A 22,942-nucleotide genomic window follows, 5' to 3' on the forward strand; every position below is an offset into this window, starting at 1 on the left:
TATGTTGAAAAAAAAAAAAAAAAAACATATTCACTATTCTCAAAAATGTTTTAAAAGATGCTTTATGAAACTTTTATTTCAAATCTAATAATCTAATGCATACAAGAAATACTTTTATGAGATGTTTATTCAATCTCACCATAGCATCAAGATGTACTGAACAGATGCTAATCACCAATAGCAAAGAGACTGTTTGGCACATCAAAACTGGAACTAACTAAAGAAAACACAGTTTATGCATTTTATTGTTTACCTCTTTCATTGGCATTTTAAATTTCAAAATTTCTCCATAACGGCTTAGTACCTCCCATGGGGCATGTATTTTGACAAAAACAACTTCCAGTTCTTCCTGAAAATAAAATAATCATATTAAAGCATTCATCTATAGGTGGTACTTAGATGATAATTTATGAAAAAAAATTTAACACAAAATACAGGATCTAATTCTAAATACTTTAATGAATTAGGAGGGTATGTAGATTTTTGAATAGCATTTTAAAATAATTTCTCCAAAATTAAAATTTTTAAAGATTTTGAAGTTTTATTCTATCTTAAATTTCAGATATAAAAAGATGCAGTATATTATACCTTAAGTACATGTTCTAATTCCAGACCCTCAATTTTCAGGTTTTCTTCATATACTCGCCTTGCTTCTGCATGACCTTCTTTTACATCATTAGAAGATACTGAATACGTTAAAATAAAGTCAATACGTCGAAGTCCATCATCAAAGTACACTGCAGATTCCTAAAATAAAAAAAAATATATAATTTTTTAATATAACAGAGATCATAACAGAGTATAGCCTTAGCTAACTAACATAAAATATAAATGCAACCTGTGGGGAGGCAAATAGATAATGGAAATGTTGATTTAAAAAAATGCATACTGCATACGAAACTGCTAATGTATTATACTGTGGTGTTTCTCAATCTTTTTAATTACATGGTCCACCTAAACTTAAAGAATTTTCTTACAGCTTACCTATAAATCATATATAGTATACATATGCTGAAAAGAATAAAATAACTATAAACATTTCATTTGCAAGTCATAAGCAGGAATTTAAATTATAAGAATAACACTTTACTCCATTTAAGTATTGAGAAAAAATCAGTTTATTAGTAATTACTAATTAGTTTATTAGTAATAAGTAAACATTAAATGGTTAAATTATTTATAAAGGTATCCCAATAACTCAATAATCCCACACAACATCTAACATTTCAATCCAATGCAGGATGAAGGCCTCTCCAGCAACTTTCCAGTTCCTTCTGTTTTGAGCACTGGCCATCCATTTACCACCCACAAACTCATGAATTTCATCTATCCATCTCTGCCTTTGTCCTCCAGGTTTTCTTCTAGCTCCTCTTGGGTACCATTCTGTTATTTTCTTAGTCCATCTGTCATGATGTCTTCGAGCTATGTGTCCTGCCCAAGACCATTTTAATTCTTTAGTTTTGATGAGAATGTCCTTTACTTGAGTTTGCTGCCTAATCCATGTGTTTCTCTTCTTATCTAACAGTCTGATTCCCAATATAATTTGTTCCATTCTTCACTGTGTAGTTCTCAGCTTCTCTTCCATAGTTTTGGTGAGTGCCCAAGTTTCACTTCCATAAGTCATGGTGGGGAGTATACATTAGTTCATTATTTTACATTTCTGACAAACTGGGATACTGCTCTTCAGTATGTGACTATATTTCCTGAATGCTATCCATCCAAAATTTATTCTTCTCTTGACTTCTAGCCATTTATCATTATTTTATTTTATTTATTTATTTTTTTTTTATTTGGTAGTTGTTGGCGCATCGGCTTCTGTGGCCATAATGCACCTCCCAAGGTTTTTGCAGTACTTTGATCCAAGCCCGAGGCGGGATTCAAACCCGCAACCTTTGGGTTGCTAGGCAAGCACTTTACCCACCCGGCTAGCCTGATCGGCATTTATCATTATTACAGCTAATAACTTGCCCCAGCTAAGTATATGACTCCACCTTTTCAATTACTGCTCCTTCAATAATTATGTCCCTTTCTGTGGCATTCTTGTTCATCATTACTTTTGTTTTAGCCATATTCATCTTTAGTCCAAAATCCTTACTAATTGTGCATAACTGATTAAGATTTTCCTCTAATTCTTTGGAATCGTGGCTTATGACCGACCACAATGTCATTTGCAAATCGTAAATGGTTTATGTACTCTCCATTCACATTGACTCCTTTCTGCGACCAGTCTAATCTTCTGAAAGCTTCCTCAAGGGGAGCAGTAAACAGCTTCGGAGATATTGTTTCCTTGTCGAACTCCTTTCTCGATTTTAAATATACTACTGTCTTTGTCTAGTCTAATAAAGGAGGTAGCGTTCTCATATATTTTCTTCAAATTCATAGTATATGGGGTATCTATGCTTGTTTTTCCAGTGCCTGAAACATTGCCTTATGCTGTATGGAGTCAAATGCCTTTTCTTAATCCACAAATGCCAGGCATAATGGTGTTTTATATTAATTTGCTTTCTCCATTAGCTGAGATATTACATGAAGGTGATCCATAGTTGAGAATCCTATCCTAAAGCCAGCTTGCTCTTTCGGTTTATTCTCATCAAGTATTCTTTCTAATCTGTTAGTAATGACCCTTGTGAACAACTTGTAGATGTGGGAAAACAAGCTAATTGGTCTATAATTTCCAATTTATCTCCTTTCTTATGCAGCAAAACTGATTGTATTATTCCACTGCTTAGGCATCACACCTTTTCTAATGTACTTTGTGAAGCGCCTTGCCAGTTTCTGTGTTATGTCTCTTCCTCCCAATTTTAACAACTCTACAGTAACTTCATCTTCCCCTGGGGCTTTCTGATTCTTCAATGCACGTTCTACCTCATCAGGAAGAATATCGGGTATGTCGTATGTGTCGCTATGCGATCCATCTTCCCCACTGCTGGCATCATTCCCTCGCTCCTTGTATAATTCTCTATAGTAGTCTTCTGCTATTTGAATTATGCCTTCTCTGCTATTAATAAGTACACCATCACTATTCTTCAGTTTCAGTATCATTTGTCTTTCTGTATTACTGCTCATGGCTGCTGATTTAAGTCCTTTGTTTTCCCTTAATGCTTGTTCTACTTTTCTTGTGTTAAATTTTCTTATGTCCTCTCTGAGTCTCTTTCTAATGGTTTTGCATAACTCAGTATACTCAATTTTCTCCTTGTCAGTTCTTGCTCTTCATTTGTCACCTTCGGTTCATCATAACAAGTGTTTCTTGACTAATTTTTTCTTCTTTGGATTTCTTTTTCCCTAAAGGTTTCTTGGGCTTTATCACTTTCAGAAAGTTGTAATATTCCTCATCGATATCTTGGTCCTGAGCCGTCTGCAGAAGCTCAAACTTGTTCTTAAGTTCCAGTACATACTGCTTTTTCTCCTCTTCTGTTATCTCAAAGACCTTTGTAGGATTTACTCGAGTCAGTTTTTTCCTCAGTTACATACTGTTATTCAATTATAGTGCTTTTTGTTTGTATGTGTGTGTGTGTGTGCAAGCACGCACACTTTAGTGAATTGTTTTTAATAGTCACACTTCATCCTTAGCAGGCTCCAACCTTAAGAAACTCATTATCAAGTATCTGAATGTAATATCTATAATCTAAAGACAGTTTCTGTGTGAATAATTTAAATGTATTTCTTAATAGAACTTGCTCAATCTAGAAGATAATATTTTGCTAATTCTGCAAAATGTCTTTAAGCTTGATTACTGCTCACCACTACCTTCCATTTGACTTTTCTGTGGTTTATGTTAAACAGAGAGGTGAGAAGTCTGGGGGCTCAACAATAACTCAGTTACCTTTGAAAGAGACCATCAGTGTGCTTTATTGTTTTGGCAAGTTCTTTTTTATATTTAAATTAGACAAAAAAATTATTTTCCATATTAAAGGTGCAATCAAAAATTTTAGGAAATTACTTTTTTCTTGAAATTACAGTGTCATAGTGAGTTGCAACCTGCCACATATTTGGTAACTCATCTAAACATGAATAAACTGTTTATCTGCAGACAGTCTGAATTAGTCTGTATTGACAGGTGTTTTATCATATTTTAAAATGAGTGATTTTAGTGAGCAACACAGCAAATTTGCAACAAATGATGTTTCAAATGAGTAAGGAAGGTGCAACAGAACTTTTGAAGATAAAATTATGCATAATTCAAAGACTTAAGTGGTTAACAAAGTTTCAAGAGAGATACTTGAAGATGATCCTCACTGTGGTTGCCTTTTAACTTGTAAAACCATTGATTCAATCAATTGTATTCATGGTCTGGTCAGGAGTGACTGATGTTTGACTATCTGTAAAGTTGCTAAAAATTGGTATTCCTTATGGGACATGTAAATCAATTTTAACATAAGATTTGGGAAATCAACATGTTTCAGCAAAGTTTGATCTTCATATCCTCAATGATCACCATAGAGACTAGCAAGTTCTAGCACATCAGGATCTTCATCAACATGCTGCTGCTGACCCACACTTTGTTTTTTACATCCTGCTGGTGATGAATAGTGGGTGTACGGCTATGACCAGTAACAAAGGAAGGCTCTATCTTCTCCAAGGCGTGAAAAAAAAAAAAAAAAAAAGCAGGACAATCTCAAAATGGGAAGGTTTTTTTTTTTTTTGGCTGATGCTGTATAAGTTTTATCTTTCTTGCATCATATGCCTCTACTAATGTTAATGCTAAAATTGCGAAGATGCCCCGCGAGCCAAAAAAACATTTCGGCTCACAGGGCATTGTTCGTTATGAATTTGGTCTGCATGGTCAAATAGTGAACTAGGAATACTACAAGACTGTTCTACACTGATTGCACAATGTTGTTTGGAACAAAACTCAGAGAAAAGAGGACTTTGGGGACTTGGCACTTGCATCATGACAATGCTCTGCACATTAACATTAATAAGGGCACATGACGCAAGAAAGCAAGCTTTTATAGCACTAGCCATAAAAAAAAAAAAAACACACACATACACCCTTCTCATTTCACCCATTCACTCACCCCAAATGTTTGTCTAGTTCTGCCTTGAATCTGTTTAAGCTATCAACTTCTACAACACCAGATAGAAGTTTGTTCCAGCAATCAACCACCCGCTGGATAAAGGCAAACTTCCACACATCTATACTACAACTGTCTTTCCTCAATATGAATTTATGCCCTCTCGGGCAATTATTCTGAGAAACAGCAAGACTCCCACCAGCATTGAGCATGCTCAAACCATTCAAGAATTTATACACCTCAATCAGATCACCTCGCAGGTGCCTAGTCTCCAGATACTGTAAATTGCAAAACTTAAGCCTTTCTTCGTAAAAGCAACCCTTTGTTCCATTCACTAATCTTGTTACCCTTCTTTGTACTCATTCCAACAGCAATGAATCTTCTTAAAATGAGGTCTCCAGACCTGTATACAGTAGTCAAGGTGTGGCCTGACCATTGCCTTATACATGTGGATAATCACCTCCTTATCCGTACTAGAAAAATTCCTGTATATCATTGACAAGACACCATGAGCTACTCTTGCAGACCATCTGCACTACTCAGAAAACTTCATATCTGCTTGCACAATTATCTCCAAGTCCTTTTCACTCTCTACCACTGTCAGTGCAGTACCACACAGTTGATACGTTACTCTGGGGTTACTGCTTCCCATATGCAGTACTTTACATTTCTCAATGTTAAACTTCAGTTACCACTTCTCAGCCCATCTGCTCAACTTTTCTAGATCCTGCTGCAGCAGAGTACTATCATTAGTGCCATTAACAACCCTGCCGACCTTCATATTGTCTGCAAACTTCGACATTAAGCCTGATATACCATCATCAATATCATTAAGGAATACAGAAAACAACAATGGACCCAACACTGAACCCTGGGGGACACCACTAATAACATTAGTCCATGAAGAGCAGTGTCCAATGATTACTACTCTGTCTTCTCCCACTCAACCATCACTTTATCCATAGCAGCAATTTGCCTCCAATGCCACACTGTTCCAATTTGTGCAGCAGTCTTCCATGTGCAAAAGTTGTTCTAAGATCCAAATATATGATATTGAAATTATCCTTTGCATCCAGTTCCTTTGTAATTACATCATAGTATCCAATCAAATTGGTCAGACAACACTTCCCCTTAACAAACCATGCCGTGTCCGAGCTATAGGAGGATGTCTTTGTGTGTGTGCCAGGTGCAGAGAGTGTCTAGAAATTAGGCATCAACACAACGTTCTACTGGGAGTCTATGAGAGCTTGAGGTGTAGGGTAGATGCCCTCGAAGAAATTAATATGAGGACCTGTCAAGCTCTCAGCTGCCCAACTCAATGCCAGAGCTCACTCCTGGGCATCAGAAAACACAGTGGCAATCTCCAAGGCAGAATGCGCTGGTCCCAAAGGAACTAGTTATTGTTGGTTACTCTATTGTCAGGGAGACAGGGAATAAATTGTGTAAAAAGGATAGATGGAACAGAACCAGGGTATGTCTGCCAGGAGCAAAAGTTGATGACGTTGTAAAGCATATATCATCTTTTAAGGGAACAAAAGGTGATATTGTTGTACATGTTGGCACCAATGACATTAAGAGTAGGAGATCTGCAGATTTACTTAACAAATACAGCTCAATGTTGCAAAAAAGTCATGAGTTAGGGTTAAATTTGAAAGTGTCTGCAATTCTGCCCAGACACGATAGAGGGGAATACATGATGAGAGCCTTGTCAATCAATTCGGCCCTGGAGGGAATGTGCAAGGCTCAAGGGATAGAATTTTTTTCAGCATGGTCTGTGCTTGTTAACAGGAGAGACTGCTTCTACAGGGATGGGATACACTTAAATAGAAATGGTGCAAGAATATTTGCTGATGCTATAGAGGCAGTGTTAGGTGGGTCGGAAAACTGCTAGCTTGGGGGGATTCACAGAATAAAAGGTTAAAAGTAGCCACAGGCAGAGATGAAGGTGATTCTTGCACAACATCTATTAAAATAAGTAGCGACCTGGAGCAAGGGGTGATGGGGGTTTCAGGGACTGATGGCAATCATCGTGAAACAGGTGGGTATATGGGATGTGTCAGGGTAACTAGGAATAGGTGCATGTATACCAATGCTAGAAGTATAGTAAATAAATTTGATGAATTTGAAGTGTTGGTCAAGACATCAAAGGTGGATATTTTTGGGATATCGGAGACATGGTGTCACACTGATATTAGGAATGCAGAATTGGAATTTGGGGAGTACAGTGTGTACAGAAAGGATAGACAGGGAGGAGGTGTCATGCTGTTAATTAAGAAAAAGAAAATCAAAAGAAATGCATCCAGTTGATATAGATGAACAGTGCACTGTTCAGTCAGTTTGGTGTGACATAAGCACTGCGAAAGCAAAAATAAGAGTAGGAGTGTGTTGTTATAGGCCTAATGACTCGAATGAGTACAATGAACAATTGTACAGAGAAATAAAGTGGGATAATTGAGAGCTTGAAGGATAGGGTGGATGCCCTCGAAGGATTACAAGTGAGGGGCCCATCAAGCTCTCAGCTGCCCACACCAATGCCAGAGCTTGCACTTGGTCATCGCGGAACACAGCGGCAACCCCCAAGGCAGAATGCGCTGGTCCCAAAGGAACTAGTAGTTGTTGGTGACTCTATTGTCAGGGAAACGGGAAACATGCTTTGTAAAAAGGATAGGTGGAATAGGACCAGGGTATGTCTGCCAGGGGCAAAAGTTGATGACGTTGTAGAGCGGATATCATCTTTTAAGGGCACAAAAGGTGATATAGTTGTACACGTTGGCACTAATGACATTAAGAGTAGGAGACCGGCGGAATTACTTGACAAGTACAGGTCACTGATGAAAAAAAGCCGTGAATTAGGGTTGAAATTGAAAGTGTCTGCAATTCTGCCCAGACACGATAGGAGGGAGTATATGATGAGAGCCCTGTCAATCAATTCGGCCCTGGAAAGATTGTGCAGGGCTCAAGGGGTAGAATTTTTTTCAGCCTGGTCTGTACTTGTTAACAGGAGAGACTGCTTCTACAGGGATGGGATACACTTAAATAGAAAGGGTGCAAGAATGTTTGCTGATGCTATCGAGGCAATGTTAGGTGGGTCGGAAAACTGCTAGATTGGGGGGATACAAGGACTAATAGATTAACAGTAGCCACTGGCAGAGGTGAAAGTGATTCTTGCACTGCTTCTATTGGAATGAGCCGCAGCCTGGAAAATAAGATGCAGGATATTTCAGAGACTGCTGGGAATCATTGGGGTACAAGTAAACACATGGGTTGTGTTAGGGTAGCTAAGAAAAAGAACAGGTGCATGTATACTTGTGTGTACACCAATGCTAGGAGTTTAGTAAATAAATTTGATGAATTTGAGGTATTGCTCAAAACATCAAAGGCAGATATTGTGGGGATTTCAGAGACGTGGTGTCACACAGATATAAGAAATGCAGAACTGGAATTTGGGGAGTACAATGTCTACAGAAAGGATAGACAGGATAGGAAGGGAGGAGGGGTTATGCTATTAGTTAAAAAACACATAAAATCCAAGGAAGTGAAGCCAGTCGACATCGCTGGACAGTGCAGTGTCGAGTCAGTTTGGTGTGACATAAGCATTGGGAGATCAAAATTGAGAGTAGGAGTGTGCTATAGGCCTAATGACTCTGATGAGTATAATAAGAAACTGTTCGGAGAAATAGAGTGGGCCAGTAAATCAGAGAGTCTTATAATGGGGGATTTTAATTTCCCAGATATTGACTGGAATTTGGGGGCTGGTCACTCACACAGTAGCAAGGCTTTTGTGGATTTATTGGATGATTGTTTTCTACATCAGCATGTTCGGGAGGCAACTAGAGGGAGTAATACTCTTGATTTGATTATCAGTAGTGATTCTTCATGCATTAAGAATCTGCAGATAAATGAACCACTTGGTGGCAGTGATCACAGTGTGCTGAAGTGGGAGTTACTCAAAGAGGTAACTACCATTAGGGGTAAAGGGAAGGGGTATTGCTTTCGTAAAGGCGACTACAATGGACTGAGACAGTATTTAAATTCTATACAGTGGGATCAACTGATGATATTGCCAACAGCAAATTCAAAATGGGAAGCATTCAAAGAACTTATTGTGGAAGCTACTAGGCTTTACATACCAACTAAGAAATATTGTTCAAGGTTTAGGCCTAAATGGTTGTCAGATGAACTAATGAGACATGTGGCAGAGAAGAAAAATGCATGGGATACATATAAATTAATGGGTGACATGGAAGCCTATGATAGATACAAGTTGATCTGTAACCAAGTTACAAAGGAGGTTAGGCAGGCGAAGGCAGATTACGAGAGATCCTTGGCAAGGGATGCGAAGAAAAACAGCAAAGAGTTCTTTACTTATGTAAACTCTAGAAGGAAGGGGATGAATCAGATTGGTCCACTTGAGATCGATGGGTCAACTGTTGATGACCCTGCTCGGGTAGCTAACAAACTAAATGAATATTTTGCATCGACATTCACACATGAGGAGTTATTCAGCGAGGGGAATGCCAGAGGTGTATTCAACTCTAGCAGTAAGCTAGAGAATCTTGTAATAACTGAGAGCAAAGTGGAGGAGAAATTGTTGAAGATAAACACAAGAAAGGCACCTGGGGTGGATGGGATCTATCCAGTTATATTAAAGGAGGCAGCAAAGGAGGTAAGCAAACCCTTAGCCATAATTATGAGAGCTTCCTTGGACTCAGGGGAGGTACCCATTGACTGGAGATGTGCAAATGTGACCCCAATTCACAAAGGGGGATCAAAGGCTGACACAAGTAATTATAGACCTGTGAGTTTAACTTCTGTTCCCGGAAAATTAATGGAGGCACTGGTGAAAGAAGCACTGCAGGATCATCTAGACAAGACTTCAGTTATAGCTAGGACACAGCATGGTTTTGTTAAGGGGAAGTCTTGCCTGACCAATTTGATTGGATACTATGATGCAGTCACAAAAGAACTGGATGCAGGGAATAACTTTGATATTATATACTTGGATCTTAGAAAGGCTTTTGATACTGTTGCACATGGAAGACTGCTGCACAAATTGGAGCAGTGTGGCATTGGAGGCAAGTTGCTGCTATGGATAAAGGGGTGGTTGAGGGGGAGAAGACAGAGAGTGGTAATCAATGGACACTGCTCATCGTGGACTAATGTTATTAGTGGAGTCCCTCAGGGTTCAGTATTGGGGCCTTTATTGTTTTCTGTATTTATAAATGATATTGATGATGGTATATCAGGCTTAATGTCCAAGTTTGCAGACGATACGAAGGTTGGCAGGGTTGTCAAGGACACTACTGACACTATGCTGCTGCAACAGGATTTGGAAAGGTTGAGCAGATGGGCTTCGAGGTGGCAAATGAAGTTTAACATTGACAAATGTAAAGTACTACATATGGGAAACAGCAACCCCAGAGCAACGTATCAACTCTGTGGTACTACACTGACAGTGGTAGAGAATGAAAGGGACCTGGGGGTGGTGGTGCAGGCAGATATGAAGTTCTCTGAGCAGTGCAGACGAGCTGCAAGAGTAGCTCATGGTGTATTGTCAATGATATATAGGAATTTTTCTAGCAGGGATAAGGAGGTGATTATTCCCTTGTATAAGGCAATGGTCAGGCCACACCTAGAGTACTGTATACAGGCCTGGAGGCCTCATTTCAGGAAGGATGTAGAGCTGCTGGAACGAGTACAGAGAAGGGCAACTAGATTGGTGAATGGGACAAAGGGGTTCTCTTACGAAGAAAGGCTTAAGTTTTGCAAATTACAGTGTCTGGAAACTAGGTACCAGCGGGGTGATCTGATAGAGGTGTACAAAGCCTTGAATGGTTTGAGCATGCTCAATGCTGATGGAATTCTTCCTCTAGCTCAGAAAAATCACCTGAGAGGGCATAAATTCAAATTGAGGAAAGACAGATGTAGGATAGATGTGCGGAAATTTGCCTTTAGCCAGCGGGTCGTTGGTGGGTGGAACAGACTTCCATCCCTTGTCGTGGAAGTTGATAGCCTAAATAAGTTTAAGGCTCAGCTGGACAGGTATTTCGAACGAACAGAGGGGTGAAGTGGAAGTGGTTATTTTTATTTATTTATGTTACTTTTTTTTTTTTTTTTTTGGCTGATGCTGCATAAGCTTGCTTTCTTGCATCAAATGCCTCTACTAATGCTAATGCTAATGCTAATAATTAATCAGAATGCCTTATAATGGGGGGGATTTTAACTTCCCAGATATTGACTGGAACTTGTGGGTTGGTCACTCACACACTAGTGAGACTTTTGTGGATTTATTGGATGATTGTTTTCTGCAGCAGCATGTTCGAGAGGCAACCAGAGAGGGTAATACTCTTGATCTGGTTATCAGCAGTGATCATTCATGTATTAAGAATTTGCAGATAAAGGAACCACTAGGTAGCAGTGATCACAGTGTACTGATGTGAGATTTACTTAAAGATATAATTACCATCAGGAGTAAAGGAAAGGGTTTTTGCTTCCGTAAAGGTGAGAACAGTGTCTCAGACAGTTTTTAAATTCTGTACAGTGGAATCAACTGACGATGTTACCAACAGTAAATTCTAAGTGGGAAGCATTCAAGGAATTAATCGTGGAAGCTACTAAAAGTTTCATACCTATTAAGAAATATTGTTCAAGGTTTAGGCCTAAATAGTTATCAAATGAACTAATGAGACTCGTGACAGAGGATAAAAATGCATGGGATGCATATAAATTATCAAGCAATTCAGAAGCCTATGGCAGATATAGGCTAGTCTGTAATCAGGTCACAAAGGAGGTTAGACAGGCGAAGACAGATTATAAGAAATCTTTGGCAAAGGATGCTAAGAAACACAGCAAGGATTTCTTTACTTATATAAACTGTAAAAGGAAGGGGATGAATCTGATTGGTCCACTTGATATCGATGGTTCGACTGTTGATGATCCTGCTAAGGTAGCAAACAAACTGAATGAGTATTTTGCATCTACATTCACACATGAGGAGTTATGGTTTGAAAATGGCAGAAGGTTATCAAATTGTAGCAGGGTGTTTAATGAGTTTGTAATAACTGAGAGCAAAGTGGAGGAGAAATTGTTGAAGTTAAACATAAGAAAAGCACCTGGGGTGGATGGGATCTATCCAGTTATATTAAAGGAGGTGGCAAAGCAACTAAGCAAACCATTAGCCATAATTATGAGAGCATCCTTGGACTCAGGGGAGGTCCCCACAGACTGGAGATGTGCAAATGTATCCCCAATTCACAAAGGGGGATTGAAGGGTGACATGAGTAATTACAAACCAGTTAGTTTAACTTCTGTTCAGGGTAAAATAATGGAGTCATTGGTTAAAGATGCATTGCAGGATCATCTAGACAAGATTGCAGCAATAATTCAGACACAGCATGGGTTTGTTAAGGGAAAGTCTTGTGTGACAAATTTGATTGGTTATTATGATGTGGTTACAAAGGAAATGGATGCAAAAAATAATTTTTATATCATATACTTGGAATTCAGGAAAGCTTTTGACACTGTTGCGTATAGAAGACTAGTGTACAAATTGGAGCAGAATAGTATTAAGGGTAAATTGCTACAATGGATAAAAGGATGGTTGAGTGGGAGAAGACAGGGTGGTAATCAATGGGTGCTGCTCTTCGTGGACTAATGTTATTAGTGGAGTCCCACAGGGTTCGGTGTTGGGTTCACTGTTGTTTTGTACATTTATCAATGATATTGATGAAGGTATATCAGGCTTAATGTCGAAGTTTGCAGATGATATAAAGGTTGGCAGGGTTGTTAATGACAGTAATGGCAGTGTGCTATTGCAACAGGATCTAAAAAATTTGGGCAGATGAGCTGAGAAGTGGCAACTGAAGTTTAACCTTGACAAATGCAAAGTACTGCATATGGGTAGAAGTAACCCCAGAGAAACATTCCAACTCTGTGGTACTACACTTAAGGTGGTAGAAAATGAAAAAGACTTGGGAATAACTGTGCAGTCAGATATGAAGTTTTCTGAGCAATGCAGACAGGCTGCCAGGGCAGGTCATGGGGTTTTGTCAATGATATATAGGAATTTTGCTAGCAGGGAAAAGGAGGTGATTGTCTCTCTGTATAAGGCAATGGTCAGGACATGCCTTGAGTATTGCATACAGGTGTGGAGGCCTCATTTTAGGAAGGATGTAGATTTGCTTGAGTGTGTTCAGAGAAGGGCAACAAGATTGGTGAGGGGAATGAAGGGATCCTCTTAACAAGAGATGCTTAAGTTCTGCAAATTGCAGTTGCTGGAGACTAGGCACCTGCGCGGTGATCTGATTGAGGTGTATAAGGCCTTGAATGGGCATAAGCTCATACACTTGCTTTCTTGCATCACATGCCACTACTACTACTACGATAACTGAAGTCTTGTCTAGATGATCCTGCAATGCTTCTTTAACCAGTGCCTCCATTAATTTCCCTGGAACAGAAGTTAAACTAACAGGTCTATAATTACTTGTGTCGCCTTTTGATCCTCCTTTGTGAATTGGGGTCACATTTGCACATCTCCAGTCCATGGGTGCTTCCCCTGAATCCAAGGAAGCTCTCATAATTATGGCTAAGGGTTTGCTTACTTCCTTTGCTGCTTCAATATAACTGGATAGATCCCATCCACCCCAGGTGCCTTTCTTGTATTTATCTTCAACAATTTCTCCTCCACTTTACTCTCAGTTATTACAAGATTATCTAGCTTACTGCCAGAGTTTAAACACCTCTGGCATTCCCCTCCCTGAATAACTCCTCACGTGTGAATTGTAGATGCAAAATATTCATTTAGTTTGTTAGCTACCTGAACAGGATCATCAACAGTTGAACCATCGATATTAAGTGAACCAATCTGATTCATCCCCTTCCTTCTAGATTATACATAAGTAAAGAACTCTTTGCTGTTTTTCTTTACATCCTTTGCTAAATATTTCTCGTAATCTTCCTTTGCCTGCCTAACCTCCTTTGTGACTTGGTTACATACCAGCTTATATCTATCATAGGCTTCTGTGTCACCTGTTAATTTATATTTATCCCATGCATTTTTCTTCTCTGCCACATGTCTAATTAGTTCTGTGACATCCATTTAGGCCTAAACCTTGAACAATATTTCTTAGTTAGTATGAAAAGCCTAGTAGCTTCCAAGATTAATTCTTTGAATGCTTTCCATTTTGAATTTGCTGTTAGTAACATCATTAGTTGGTCTCACCATATAGAATTTAAATACTGTCTCAGACTACCATAGTCACCTCTTTGAGTAAATCCCACTTCAGCACCTTGTGATCACTGCCACCTAGTGGTTCCTTTATCTGCAGATTCTTAATGCATGAAGAATCACTACTGATAATCAGATCAAGAGTTACTCCCTCTAGTTGCCTCCCGAACATGCTGCTGTCATCCAATAAATCCACAAAAGCCTTGCCAGTGTGTCAGTGACGAACCCACAAATTCCAGTCAATCTCTGGGAAATTAAAATCCCCCATTATAAGACACTCTGATTCACTGGCCCACTATTTCTCTGCACAATTGTTCATTATACTCATCAGATTCATTAGGCCTATAACCTACACCTACTCTCATTTTCCTTTCCCAGTGCCTATGTCACACCAAACAGACTCAACATTGCATTGTTCACCAACATCAACTGGATGCACTTTCTTAGATTTTATGTGTTTCTTAATAGCATAACTCCTCCTCCCTTCCTGTCCTGTCTATCCTTTCTGTACACATTGTACCCAATCCTGCAATGCTTATGTCTGTGTGACACCACGTCTCTGATATACCAACAATATCTGCCTTTGATGAGTAGACCAGCACTTCAAGCTCATCAAATTTATTAACTATACTAATAGTATTGGTGTACATGCAAGTATACATGGCACCTGTTTCTACTCTTACTTACCTTAACACAGCCCATGTATTTACTTGTTCCGCTATGACTCCCAGCAGTCCTGGAAATCCCCATTGCCTTGCTTTCCAGGCTGCTGCTCAATTGCATTTCAATAGAAGTAGTGCAAAAATCACTTTCACCTCTACCAACGGCTACTGTTAATCTCTTATTCAGTGTATCTCCACAAGGTAGCAGTTTTCTGATCCACCTAACTCTGCCTCTATAGCATCGGCAAATATTCTTGCACCCTTTCTATTTAAATGTATCCCATCCCTGTAGAAGCAGTCTCTCCTGTTAACAAGCATAGACCAGGGTGAGAAAAATTCTACCCCTTGAGCCTTGCGCAATCACCAGGGCCGAATTGATCGACAAGGCTCTCATCATATACTCCCTCTTATTGTGTCTGGGCAGGATTGCAGAAGCTTTCAAATTCAACCCTAACTCACAGTTTTTTTCAACTTTGACCTGTATTTGTTAAGTAATTTCACCGGTCTCCTACTCTTAATATCATTAGTGCCAATGTGTACAACAATATCACCCTTTGTGCCGTTAAAAGATAATATATGCTCTACAACATCATCAACCTTTGCCCCTGGCAGACATACCCTGGTCCTGTTCCACCTATCCTTTTTGCACAATATGTTCCCTGTTTCCTTGATAATAGAGTCACTGACAACAACTAGTTCCTTTGAGATCAGAGCATTCTGCCTTGGGGGTTGCCACTGTGTTGCACAAAGTTCAAGTGCAAGCTCTGGCATTGATGTGGGCAACTGAGAACTTGATGGGCCCCTCAATTTAAATCCTTCGAAGGCATCCACCCTATCCTTCAAGCTGTCGTATAGGCCCATAACAACCCTGAGTTGTTGCCTGATTTCCTCAAACTCCTTACATTACGTACATTTCCCTTGGCAATATCATGTCCCATTCCTGACTGCTCTACAAACATCAAAAACGGTGCATTTCAAAAGGCTGTTATTCAGAGGACAACTGCCTCCCTCAGTTCTCTCCTGAGCCACAGCACTTCTATTAGTTTGAGCCTTTTGCTTTGCTGCGCTGGTCTGAGTCATGATTTCTTTTCAATTTCAAATAAAATTCCAACACAAAACATTTGGCACTTTTCATTCAAGAATATCAGGTGAAGCACTCCATCACCGTGGTCACTCATCTACCATATTCACCAAATTTAGCTCCCTCTAATTTTTTTTTCCTTCCCCAAGCTTAAATCCCCATTCAAATTTGACAGATTAGCAAAAACTGAAGAACTTATTCTGAAAGCAATGCAGTAGCTATTTGCAATTCCAAAAGCCTATTGGGAATGCTTCCAAAAGTTGTAGATGCATTGAAAGTGGTTTATACAGTGTCAAGCAGACTACTTCGAAAGAGAGCCTTCTGAATAGCTGATAAGCTTCATCATTTCCCAAATATTAGTTCATCCCTGACCTTTTTGATCATACTTTACATTTTATTTGAATATTTTTTATTTCTTACTAATTATGCATTAGTCAAATATATATTGTGTAAGGAGAATAAATTTGTATTGTGTAATTATTTTGTTAAAATAGCAATAATAATAACTCCTATATATATTCAATGAATTATTTTCATTATGGCACAGAGTTCAACTGCTTAGACAGTAGTCCCAGTCTCCACTACATATAAAAGAAATATTCATATCTTTACAGTTATTACATACTATCATTCTTTTATTTTTATTTTGATAACAGATGATATAAAAGCCTTGTTTCCTTGCATAATTTTGCCATTTCAACAGTAAGATGGGATCACATTAGTTCTAACCATTAGTTCTATCAGACTTAAGGCAGGTTATGTCCCTATAAAAAAGGTGCCAAAAATCAAAATTATCAAGTTAAAACCAATTTTCCCACAGAAACAATGATATAATAAAGGGTACTTTAATACACCTGACCAAAGGTGCCATATGAAATTTTTTACAAATATAAATGCAAACTGCACATTTAACCAATCTATAACATACAATCAAGTATACAATAGTCTAAAATTACTTCAACAATCTTCCCTCATTAAATATTATCACTTTTCACCTCACTTTTAACATCATCTGAGTAATTCTGTCAACAGAATTACTCAGACGATGACTTTTTCTTTTATCAGTGATTTTTATGGATGATATTAATCAGAAATTACTAAAAATACTATATATACATAGGTTCTTATCAATTACCAGAGCAATTTGGGAAGAGGACTGACTGTTTGACAGACCTATTAGTTTAATGTCTGTTTGTGAGAAAATAATGGAGTCACTGGTTAAAGAAGTACTGCAAGTCCATCTAGATAGGAATGAAACTATACTGCAATCACAGGATGGATTTGTTAAGGGGCAATCTTGTCTGACCAATCTGATTGGATATTATGATGTGGTAACAAAGGAACTGGATGTAAAAAATAATTCTGATATCATTTAATTGGATTTCAGGAGGGCTTTTGATACTGTGGCACATAAAAGACTGCTGTACAAATTGGAGCAGTGTGGCATTAAGGGAAAGTTACTGCTATGTATAAAGGGATGCGTGAGTGGGAGAAGACAGAGAGTGGTTATCAATAGGCACTGCTCTTCATGGACTAATGTTATTAGTGAAGTCCCCTAGATTCAGTGCTTGCCCATTGTTTTCAATATTTATTAATGATATTGATAAAGGTATATCAGGCTTAATGTCTAAGTTTGCAAATGATACAAAGGTTTGCTGGGTGAGCTGGTTTGATACAAAAGGTTTGCTGCAACAAGATCCAGGAAAATTAGGTCAATGGGCTGAGAAATGGCAGTTGAAGTTTCACATTGACAAAGCCAAGGTACTGCATATGGGTAGCAGTAAACCCAGATTAACATACTAATTGTGTGGTAATACACTCAAGAAAGTAAAAAATGAAAAATACCTGGGGAGGGGGATAACTGTGCAGTCAGATATGAAGTTCTCTGAGCAATGTAGATCCAGTTCTTTCCAGAATCAAGTCCATCAAAACAGTGAGAATATAAAGAATTTAAAAAAATAATAATAATAATAATACAGACAAATAAAGAATTTTCTAAGCCCTGCACATTATGGTTTTAAGCATGAGCTTAATTCCATATCAATGGATGAAACTGTTGGTATATAAAAAAAACAGCTCCACTTTGCACTACATGGTGGAAATATGTTTCTCTACAGATAAAAAAAAAAAAAAAAAAAAAAAAAAAAATTTTTTCTCAATATAGCATATTTACTTAATACCTAGAAGCACAAGAATAATATGCATAAATAATAATAGAAATTTTTGGACATATAAAAAATAAACTTACAAAAGAAAACATTGAGGATGATGTATCCACTACTTCAGGTTTCTTAATTGAGCACTTGTCAATATTATATAACTCATGACTAGATGAATGGATATTGGAATTACTCTCACTAATTGGCATTAACTTCTGAGTAAATGTTCCTTGCTGAGCTTCAAGAGTATCACCACCTTCTAAGTTTTCTGCACTATGATAGATGGTAATTCCAGATGCTGAAAAAAAAAAATCTAAATTAACTTCTATTTAAGTACTATATAGTATTGTTATCAGTCTATAAATACTAATTACCTTCTATTTATGTAGTATATAGTACTATTGTCAATCTACAAATACTAATTTTGATTAGTAACATTGAAATGATCCATGCAAAATAGTCAAGCAGTATCAACAAAAAAAATTATTATAAAGTTCACCTAAATTATAGTCATTTGTGTGCAAATTAAAAGGCACAAACCATACCTGATTTATGACAATGCAATACAAACATCACTGGAGTTAGTTTGCTTTCTATAATACATTAAAATGACAACTCATTAATCTTACTTTTTGAAAATGATACCTAAGAGGGAAATCTTCATATCCTTAAACACAGGATTCAAGCCAAAACTTCAACATACTTGAAGAACAACAACAATTAAAACTACATACCAAAATAGAATTTTTATATACTATGTAAACTCAAAGCATTCTACAACTTTTATTTTGGTATGTAATATGAATTAAAAATTCTGTCGCCAAACTAATCAATAGAAATGCCAGGAAAAAGTAATACAACTTGCGCAAGTAAAATAAACACCATAAATACACATATAATTCTAAAAATATGGACAAACCCTGCAACTGAGTGTAAAAGTTTTCAACAAAAGGCTGCAACAAACAGAACAAGAAATGTGAGTCACAAGGTCACTCCATGTTCACAAAGCATGTCATAAAAATTGCTGAGTGATGTGAACATAGCTACTAGAGAGGTCATTAAGAAATGAAAATGCCTAACTGGTTTGTATACACCAAATAGGTGAATGATATCAGGTCTGCTGGTACCGATGAACTACTGCTTAAAAAAAAATAATTAACATACATTTCAGTCTTCTATGTTTTTATAAAATGAAAAGAGGTTCCTAACTTAAAAATAATAAGAACTTATTATAATTACTACTTGATTGATCCAGTGTCCTAATTTTTTAATAATTAGAATGTAGCTCTGTTTATAAGTTTTATTTGTTTTTTTATTTATGATTTTTAATAATGAAAAACAATTGCAATCAGCACACCTTCTAAACTTATTTTATGGCTAACATATTGGGAGCTAAAATAGAAACTTTTTTTGGTTAATTATTATACAAAATAAAACTGAATAAATTTAACTTAATTCTGCATTTATCAAAAATATAGAAATAAATAAATAATATCCATTTCTATAAGATGTTGAACAAACTACTGATTAAAAAGAGTTCAATAAACACTGGATGTACTGCAAAATTTATGAGTGCCAATGATATAAATATAAAAATATTGATGCTTTTTAAATGGTGATAAAGCTAATTAAAAAATGGAGGCAACAACATCTTATTCCTATATGCACAATAGAGTAAATTACACTGTTGTTTTTTTTTTTTTTTTTTTTTTAAGATGCAAATTCCCATAATAAAATTTCATAAAATAATTTGCACCACTAAGTTATATATATACATTTAACTATTTAACTTACCACATTTATTTATCCTATCCTGTTTACTACATACTTTGTTTAATAGGTTTCATTCTATACAGATTCCTTCCTCTCAAGACTTAAATGTGACCATTAACTGTTTTTCCTTAGTAACTGTCATAATGATAATGCCTTAAGTAAAAGTAACTTTAGATGTCTGCTATGTCACATGACTAACTCTACTTCTACTGTGCTCCCAGGCATATCATATTTCCTAATCACTTAGGAGGGGGAACAGGAAAAAGGAAACTAAGATTTATAGACTGCTGCTCTTGAAGAAGTCCAATAAAGGTGAGGAGTTAAATAAAATGCTAATAATGATAATTCAAAGATGTACTGAAAAGTCAACATATAAGCTTAATTTATAATGAGTATACAGAAATAAAAACCTAATGAAAAATTTGTAAAATATTGTATAAATTATACAAATAATGCAGAGAATTAAAACCTAATGAAACCATGTAAATTAGTACTGTGTAATAAGTAATACTGCACAAATTTAATTAGATCTTTTCCCAAATTTCAAGAAACAAAATTGTAACAATTAGGAACACTCAAACAGGTCTGTGTGTGAGTTTCTGTATTACTTTTGATCAGTTGCAATTATTTTATTGAGAATTGCATGCCTAAACTTTCAAGAAAAACTGTATCTAGATTTAAAAACATAAATAAATTACAAGATATAATTATAAAATATTATTTTTTTTTAACAATTTTAATGTAGATGTAATAAATAGCTACATTAAAATCTTAATATCTGCAAAAAATAAATTAAAATAGCTGGGAAAAAATATTTAAAGAACTGTGCCATTGCTGCAGGTCTTAGACTTATGCTCTCCTCATATGCATAATAAAATGCAACTCCACATTTTCTATTCAGAGTAAAAAAAGACTGATAAACTAAAATAGGGAACAGTATTTTACACAGTTTGGTTATCCCTGAAAAATAAGCAACAAAAGGTATATTTCACTTATTAAAATTTTAAAAAACTAGTATTTATATGGATAGAACAGATATAATACAGAATTCACTATCTGTGAAGGCTATCCACAACTAATGGCATTTTTGAAGTCTTTAGAGAGGATGTACTTTTTTACCCTTCCTTGAGAAAATATCAATAAGTGGTAACGCAATAAAAAATTGCAGTGAGAGGCCCCAAGTAATTCAAGAACTTCTATTCTTTTTAAGAAAAATTGTTGACAGACTAATCATTTCAAAACCAAACAACCTGTATGACAATTTTATCCTTTGATAATGCTGAATTATAAAACAAACAACTTTTGATATCTGATCATCTAGTAAGAACATTATATAGTTTGGTTCAAATTATATTTATATTTACACGCAAAACAAATTTCTTCTGTATTAGCAATGACAGCATATGTGATTTAAGTTATTTTTACTTTTCCTTAAGATGCCTTGCTTTTACTGACAGTTTGGTGATTTCATACATAAAAATATATGCATGTTTAGTTTTTGTCCAAACTGTATCATATAGCCTTTCACTTTGAAGCCAATTGCAGACCAACCACACGAAGAATAGTGAATATATAAAAATAGCAAATAAATAAATCAGATAAACATTGTGTCTAAACATATTTCTAGTAAAAGTAAGGATTTAAGTAAGATGTTAATAATGATATCTCATTTTTGCTTATTTCCTTCTGTTCTTCAAAAAAGGTATTCATCAAAAAAATGCCTTAAATAATGGTAAAATTCTTTAAAAATCCTTATCAAAAAATTGGATATATCTTGGATTTTAAATCCAAAATATATTTAAATTATATGCTTTTTTTTCATGAGTGATCATCATTCATGAAAATTTCCATAAAGCACCTTGGCACGGTGAGTGTGACAAGCAGGCAGAACGATTCCATAAAGAGTCACTGAAAAATCTTCACTGAGGTTTTTTGAATGGAAGTATATTAACAGACTACTGCTGGATGTTGTACTGCAATGTTCCAGACAAAGCGTACCAAAGGAAATTATCCACATAATATTTTTAAAATACACATTTTTTAAGTAGCATATTGTATTATTTTAATTGTGTGTGTAAAGTGTATTAATTAACTGTAAACCCTAAAAGTGTTAAAAATGTAATTGTAACCAGTCTCACTGTGTTTAGTATTGAAATTGTCTTAACTTCTACTGTTACTATCAGCAATTATATTATGAAAACTATACATGCTAGGAAAAAACCGAGAACATATTCGAAATCAGTATGCAAAACTTGTTTAGAAAAGATTTTCTTATAACTTTGATGAAAACAAAAAAAAAAAAAAAAAAGTTTCATTTTGTTGACCAGTGTTATTGATGCCTGCTAGCAACACTAAATGCCTACATGGTACCACCTGCTGGCATTATTTGGAAGTAGTCAATTTTCGAATCAATGAAAGAGGAAGATTTGGAAGCAGTCAATTTTCAATACCAAAAGACTGATTGATGGCGACAATCACCATTTGTCTTTTGGCTCCCTCCATATCATGGGAACTTTTGTTCAACCAGTCATGTAATTCATTAGAACAAGCAGTGCAAATAACATGGCACCCACACCTTATTCTGGTCACTTAGAGGGCAGCCAAAGTATAACTGGTAAATTTTCAAAATATGCATCAAAGTGTCTACCATTGTGATTTAGTTAGAAAAGAGTGGAACATACAGAAAGAATTTTTTGGGGTGATTTTTACACTTTTGAAGCATGAAGGTGTTTCAGTAATTCACCAGATACCATTGTGATTTAGTTAGAAAAGAGCGGAACATACAGAAGAATTTGTTGGGGTGATTTTTACACTTTTGAGGCATGAATGTGTTTCAGTAATTCACCAGATTTACCTGAAACATTTATAATCAAATAAGTCCCTGCAGAGAGTTTGAGAAGATTAAAAGTACTAATTCTGCATTCTGATGGGCTTATAATCAACAGTGTTTGTTATTTTTGTATAATTTTCTAATTATGGTAAATCATTTATCATCCCTCTCTCAGATAGCTAAAATTAGATTATGA

At 36.3% G+C, this 22,942-nt stretch overlaps 1 protein-coding gene across 1 annotated transcript in view; it reads right to left on the reverse strand.

Annotated features, from left to right (window-relative positions):
* Positions 1-22,942, reverse strand: part of LOC150080426 (anoctamin-5-like) — a 251,979-nt gene that overhangs the window by 207,870 nt on the left and 21,167 nt on the right. Inside the window, exons 3-5 of the mRNA XM_090381897.1 lie at positions 18,233-18,441; positions 589-747; positions 254-349 (exon numbers count right to left, since the gene is read on the reverse strand). Of these exons, the coding sequence (XP_090238023.1) occupies positions 254-349; positions 589-747; positions 18,233-18,441 (464 nt within the window). The remainder of the gene's footprint in view (positions 1-253; positions 350-588; positions 748-18,232; positions 18,442-22,942) is intronic.

Source organism: Mastigoproctus giganteus, chromosome 9, assembly GCF_048544385.1.
Source record: "Mastigoproctus giganteus isolate SK-2022 chromosome 9, ASM4854438v1, whole genome shotgun sequence".
Classification (NCBI taxonomy): Eukaryota; Metazoa; Arthropoda; class Arachnida; order Uropygi; family Thelyphonidae; genus Mastigoproctus; species Mastigoproctus giganteus.